Consider the following 7,419-nt stretch of genomic DNA (forward strand, 5'->3'; position numbering starts at 1 on the left):
AAATACACAGAAGCACTGTTGCAATTGAAAGAAAAATATGTTGAAACATTGCAAAAAGAAAAAGATATTACACATAAGATTGTTTCGTTATGGTGTGATATAGAAATGGTTAGAGAAAAGAAAAGGTGTATTGAAACTCATCATGTTCTTGATGTAACAAAGAAAAGGCTATCTGAAAAAGAATTTGAGAAAGAGTGGAATGAAGTTTTTAATGAGGAATTCTCGGATTTGCTTGATAAATTAGAGTATGAGTATGCGACGAAATATTTAGAATACAAAGAAGAAAAGTGTACACTGAATTTGGATGATTCTGCCAAGAGAAGGATTAGAAAACCAAAATTGGAAATAGACGAGGAAGCTTTAAAAGAAGAAGTGGAAGTTATAACTAATAACATTGTTACTAGAGATAAAATCAATATTAATTTAAAACAGGAGGAAAATGTTATATCTGAAGCTGGGAAACTTAATGAAAAACTATACAAAAACGAATATTATTTTGAAATCTACGTTGACAATGTTTTTGTATGTGAATCTGATCACTTTATGCCTAAAAATGACAAAATCACTGAAATAGAATTCGTAGAATCATTCTCAGTACAAATTTTATCTAATAATACTATATTGATATTACTGTTAAAAGAAAACGGTAAAGAAGTAGCAGAGTTAAAATTAGACTTGGCTAATTTAAAAAAAAGTAATAATAAGAATTCACAATTCATTGCACATAATTTGGTTTACAATTTAATTGTTGAGCCAAATGCAAAAATTGTTGGCTGTGGATATAACATTAAAGAAATAGCTTCTAAAAACGAAGTGAGACTGAAAAGTAGTAGTTTGTTTAAGGGTAATTTGTACACCAATTGCGAAACAAGACTCAAGATTGGTTGGAATGATAAACTTGGTCAAAACAAAGATGAGGAACTAAAATCCTTGATGGAAATTGGAAGACAACTGAAAAGATTAATACATGGAACAGATAAACCCAATATGGATTTACTTATTGATATTATAAACAAGCTTTACGATAGAGATGTTAGCAATGATGAGAATGTAATTAACATACTACGAAATATCTGTAAAACTGAAATATATGAAGATGAGACCTTCTCTATCGACGAAAATAGTCCAGAATACATACGATTGAAACTTCTTCATTTAAGGAACAACGGAGAATTGACAAATGTAGAAAATAAGCTAATTCCCATACATGCAAGTCAAATATCGACAGAACTACTTAATTGCTTACAAAACAATCATAATGATTTTGATGTTCAATATTTCTCTGATAAGTACGTTGATATGGATCCGATAGAACTACAGCGGTTTATTAGCGCTCAATACGTGCGGAAGTTGAATAAGAACATGTTGAAGAATTTGAATGAGTATCTCTTGAGAAAGACTAATAAAGATGTCGTACGAGATTTCAAGGATTTAAGTTTGAGGTAAGTCTGTCTTTCTTCATACTTATTTCAGATCATATTTGAATACAACTGGATTGTGGAGTGCCCATGGGGAAAAAGTAAAAAAACTGATCTTTTAGATTTCTGGTGCACTTACAATCTATGAGTTCCGAATTACAGATCTCCGCCTCTTCTCAGGTCCCTGTTCACAAACCACTCGACCCTAGCGACTCTGGCGACTATATCCAACGGGGCAAAGCAACTGTTGCTCAATGAAAGCTTGTGTAAGGAACAGGAGATCAGAATCACTGTGCACCGAGCGTTCAACTTATGCGACAGAAGTGCAGCGATTTTGGACGGTGACGAGTATGATGATCAGATTGCTGGTAAGTAGACCTTAATAGCTAACATTTTGGATTTAAGTGTAATTAAAAATAAGTGTGGGAAACCCTTCATACAGTTTATTTCCCTTGAACTTTGAATTTTTTGATGCTGCGGTCTTAAATAATAAGAATAAAAATTACAAATGATTTTTTTAACTCTTTGGGGTAACGACACCATCATTCATGATACAAGATAGTAAAATTGCATCATTTCATACTATGTAACACTATTCGACCAAAGAAGTTGCAGGCTTCAAGGTTCGTCCGTTGCGTCCATTTGTGCGCCTGAGTTACCACGGAATTAGTGTTCAGACTGCTACTGCTATTGGTTGCCATCCCACATGGAACCAAACTTTAAAAATTTGCACTAGGTAAGTGTTTATAATTTTAGATACATGTATTGTTAATAGACGAGTTACTAGAGAATGTGCTGTACATATTTTTCTGCTAAAGATAGGCATTGTGATATTGAAAAAAAAAACTATATAGTGGAGAGAATCAGTTTTTATTTTTTTATGTATTCCTTGTTCATAGTGCGTGGATAGTTTATATTGTATTCATTCTTATAGGCTTGACCCTCTCTCCAACATTCAAATAAACATCTACGACGAAAATAAGGCCAACATCTCCGATATGTCAGATGAGGAGCGTAAGACGGTCCATTATCGATTTTACAACAAGTGGATCGGTGCAATGCAGGTACCACTCTACGATGTGCTTAGTTTGGGATCGGTAAGTTTCGGCAAATTAGGACAATATTTGGTATCTTGTATGTAACCCTTGCAAATACTATTTTAATCGTTGTCTGTCAACATCACACGAGTCCATGTTTAAAAGATAAGATTGATGACTTGAAGGCTTAAAAAGATAAAGGAATTGCAACCATGTGCGATTGACAAATTAACAGAGAGTGTGTACCTACAAGGCAAGTTAATTCTGATGTTTAAAGTAAAGAGATAAAGACTAATTTAAGCATTGGTTTGAGGTATTTCGTACTGTGTAAAAGGTGGATCTATAATTGGTGTATTTTTTTCGCAGCTCTGCGTCACTAACAAAATATCATCACCACCAATAATCTTTGGGTACGAAAATCCATTCCAATCGAAAGACAGTGCACAATCTTTAATACCAGAAGTAAATCAGCTTATGAAAAAGGACGCTTCATTCCTCTCCATTCATATAACTTCAAGTCTTTCACATTTAGGTGGATTAAATGGCTACGGTCAACCTATACCTAATTCGGATGATGACTACCTCGTAAATCATTTAAACAACTTTGTCAGTGAATATAAGAACGATTTTCCGTCCCGGAATATATCTTTAGCGTTCATAGATAGCTCAGGAAGGAATAAATGTGTGACGCAGTTTTTACAACCAATTCTTTTACCGGAAATAGAATGGTTTCCAAAAAATCCAAAGGTTCGAACTGAATCTGCATTGTCTAAGAGCTCGGGAAAAAGTTCGTCCTCAAAAAGTAGTGGACGAAGGAAGGAAGAGGTATTTTTTTGTTTACTTCTTTATAAAAAAAAATTAATGATAAAATTGTTGGTATATTATTATAAAACAACATCCAAAAAATAGAGTCGTTGTTCTTACTTGGTCTAGGTATTTTCAAAAGACAATAATAAAACGGCACGAACATTAGGTGCTGTGGCAGATGATACTATCGATATTTTAATTTTTTCCAGAGTGGAGAAGAAAAAGAATCAATCTACAGTACAGTAAGCTGGAGAAACGGAGAAAGCCAGCTGTCGAAACTGATGAATGCGTGCGTTAGATACGTCTCTCTGATACCCACCTATGATGTTATTGAGACACATAGTGTCACACTTATGGGTGTGGTATGTATTTCCAATCGGAGAGATAACAATGAATTTACTTCGATAGAATGTGTTTCCAGGATAGACAGTACGGAGTCTGTCAATGACTTGCGCAGATCTAGACCAGATGTTATATTGGTGTTGTTCATTCGAAATCCAATGCTACATTTCTGTCTAAAGTGTCAAAACAGATTTGATACCTACTTCAGTACCTCTTGCATTGTTTTCGCATGTTGCTTTTTGTCAGCAATATTTTGCAAATATTTCAGGAACTACTAAAGGTCCTATATGGGTCGCCACTAGAGCATACAATCCTGTTAGCCAGCTTTTTCCTTCAGTTGGGCGTTCGTTGTTGGTTGGCCGCAACCAACCTGAGACGTTATACCGCCTATCTTCTTACTAGATACGACCTCACTACACGAAACGTGGTGAGTCAAGAGATTTTTTGTAATGAATGCTTATTGTTCTTTTTTAATATCGGCCAGCCAAGTTTTGTTTTTCTTGTGTTGCTCGTGAGTTTACTTAAATTGCTTTTGTGCAAATTTCTTTGCACCTTACTGCAGTAAGCGTCTCTATGGAGTGTTACGATTCCTTTCATCTTTGCCTAAAATGTACTTTGGATTTTGTCCAGGTACTCCTCAACGATGAAATGCGTAGTCGTGGATTCTTGAACAGGAACGATGGGTACATCTGGCACGTATACGACGCGGTTAGCGGGGAGCGAACTGAACTCAGGGATGTCGCCTGCCCACTCAAGACTGTGGATTTCGTCTTTGATAATGATAACGTAAGGGAATTTCTATGATATGTTTTTGTCACAAACAATGGTACCTTTTCACTATACGAGTACGCTTGGACTTAGTCCACTCGGATGACGCTACTCATAGTGTGAAAACACGTGATCCGAGCGCACTCGGATATCGACATCCATTAACTCGTAGAGTAGATTCTTGAGAATTGGATGAACGAGGAAGGCCTGAGATGAAATGCTCTGACAGTACTTCTGAAAAATATCTATGTTCATTAGACGAATTAGGATAGGTTGATGATGAAATGTGAACTGTATTAGGTACAAGTTTCATATTGAACTTGTCAACTTCTAAACCCATTTGTTTTAAGTTGAATTTTTCTTTCAGCCAATTTATGATATTGCCAAGGATAAGTATAATGATTTTATTTATTTCAGATATGGGTGAATGTTCAATCGTCTCAAGACTGCGAAAGTATGTCGTTCGACTTTACCAGAACGTCCGATTGGCAACCAGTAAGTTCTACCTAGATAATATTTTCATAATATTTTCATCTAACTGGTAATACTCGTTAATCTAGCCTAATGCGACGAGGATATATTCCGGATATAAACCTGTGATGGTTTTTTAAATATTAGTCTCATGTACTATATGCGTCAAATAATCCAAGGACTAGCAGGGATTTAAGCAAATTGTGACAACTTAACAGAGACGTCTCATCAATTTGTAGGTATTCGATAAAACAGTGTTCGTGATGAAGCTGCCTGTGGCATCAGAAGTAGGGCTGTACAGTCCCCCAGCTGATGTGGAGCGATTGAGGCAAATGCTCGAGACGAAGATCAAGGAGAAAGTGCAGAAGTGGAGGTCGCACATGAAGACTATTTGGAACAGGTAAATCTGCGATTCACAGCGCTCCCTCTCCTACCATTTCTTTAGAAGAGTAACATGTATTCAAAATGTTTCCTAAATTCGGAGACCAGTCTGGGGGTCAATTCAGAAACTTACGATAACTCAGATGTCGACCGATTTCTTTTCATTTTTATTCGAAACCGAACGGAAATGACGTCATACCCGTTCGATTACTTGAACTTCTCGACCGGCAAAGGCTACAAAACGTTATTTAGAACACAGTTATCCAATAAAAGTCACCGAACGTCCTATTGTTTACAAAGCAAGAATGTAACGTGGAAATCTTATTATTTGAAATAAAGTCTGGATTTTGTTCAATTTTATTAATTTATTTTAATGCAAGACTAATGCATTCCTATATTTTAGGCCCTTGAAGTCTTAAAAATTTATATAAAAGGACTTTCTTTTTTAAGTAACCCGAGTAACTCCGTAAACGCTGTTGGATAACGATATCATATCCAACGTTTAAGTCTGAATGTTCTGAATAGCTCGGAAAGCGCGCTTCGTTTCGATAACGACATCCAATCTAACGATTCGGTTAAAAATTTAGTAGCAGTGCTCCACTGCTCCTTGTGAAAGAGTTCATCCAGGGGAAGTCCTGCCACCTTACCCATTTCTGGCAGACATTACAGCATTACTGGGTTCCGGTTTTGAAGGGTTAAGGGTGCTGGCGAAATTACAGGCACACATATGCGGGCGCAGTGGTAGTGCCCCTCAGATCTTTGCGGTTTAAAGCTCTGAGTGGCACTGTAACTGTTATGGACAGGCATGTTGCTTACCGTCAGGCGCACGACTAGTTCGTCCCGTCACTTGAAAAAAAAATATCGAAGAGTTCTGAATCGGGGTGCTGGTCAGGGAATTTAGAAAATTATGAAGTTAAAAGAATTTTTTTTGTTAAATGATGCGCTTGGCAAAATCACGACTAATGCATGCAAAATCACGACTACATTAAGCAGAGTAAATATAGGTTTTCAAGAATATTAATCATTTGTACGTGATTTTAAAGTTATAGTTGACTTCAGGTACTGCAATAGTTTGCTTAAAGAAGCGCTTCCGCACTGGGAGTACTGGACGTTTAATCCTTCAGAACCCAAGCCCGTGCTCAGCCAGCGTCTTAAACAACTAATGGTGTCCTATAAGGTAACGGTATATTCGTTCGCAAATATTTCTTCTTTGTTATAATAATAATAACGCACACACTCAACATAGCCCTGCACTAGGGAAACCCTGTGTCGCGGGTGCCATGGACACACACATAGACAACCACAAATTACACCCAAACTCACGAGAGAAATAAATGTAGGTCATACAAATATTTCTGTCGGCCCGGGAATCGAACCTGGGACCTCTGCGTGGCAGTCCGGCATGGTAACCGTTCTGCCACAGAGGCAGCTGATGTCCTTTTATGTGCAATATACAATGAACGGTTAAAATACAGCTATTATCACTAAGGCCAGGAATGTAGTCGGCTTTGAACAAAAAACTGCAAGCGGAATGAATTTGATGTCGTCAGACCGCGTGTAGGTACTCTCAGGTACACGTTTGACGCGTACGCAATGCGATTTGGACGTGTCGTAATAGTGTGCAATAATTAAGATAACTCACTATAATATTTGGCTCCTCCTTCAAACATCGGACTATAGTTACTTGTAAAAAAATGCGACATCTAAAGAATAAGAATATGAAGAATTTAGTAAAGATTTCCTAAATCGTCTTACTTATGAATAAAAAAATAATTAAATTGCAGATGTTCGGCTTCCCGCTAAACTTACCTTACGTGAACACGAAATCAGTAATATCGACTGTCAAGGCTACAGCGGTACACGTGTGTGACGACCCTAACGTCGAGTTTGGGCTGGCCGTTGAGATGTACGCGTACCCCAACAATGTGATTAGTGTCTGGGTGTTTCTTGTTAGTATTACTCGATTGTAAATGGGTCTTCGCCATTTCAATGCGGACAACGGGTGTAATTTGACTCGTGACTCTTTCTGGTAAGGGATACATTGTCTTCCAGCAATAAAACTTGCGATGGGCATAATTTGGCTTGAAACTTTCAAATCAGAGATCGATCGACTTCAAGCAATAGAGCTTGCGATGGATATAATTTGGTCTGAGACTCTTTTTTATTAAAAGATCGATCGACTACCAGCAATAGAG

The 7,419-nt window shown here is 37.1% G+C and overlaps 1 protein-coding gene across 1 annotated transcript; it reads left to right on the top strand.

The window, feature by feature from the left end:
* Window positions 1-6: 6 nt before the first annotated feature.
* Window positions 7-7,404, top strand: LOC113236106 (coiled-coil and C2 domain-containing protein 2A; the record flags this gene model as incomplete). Its single annotated transcript, XM_026472096.1, has 13 exons — window positions 7-378; window positions 433-1,442; window positions 1,599-1,786; window positions 2,034-2,154; window positions 2,353-2,515; window positions 2,822-3,280; window positions 3,472-3,624; window positions 3,873-4,028; window positions 4,235-4,390; window positions 4,790-4,867; window positions 5,083-5,243; window positions 6,284-6,401; window positions 7,009-7,404. Coding segments are annotated over 13 exons (3,321 nt in total), but the record flags the coding sequence as incomplete, so codon positions are not given.
* Between the last annotated feature and the right edge of the window lie 15 nt (window positions 7,405-7,419).

Source organism: Hyposmocoma kahamanoa, unplaced genomic scaffold (assembly GCF_003589595.1).
Source record: "Hyposmocoma kahamanoa isolate Upper Pololo Valley unplaced genomic scaffold, ASM358959v1 89, whole genome shotgun sequence".
Lineage (NCBI taxonomy): Eukaryota > Metazoa > Arthropoda > Insecta > Lepidoptera > Cosmopterigidae > Hyposmocoma > Hyposmocoma kahamanoa.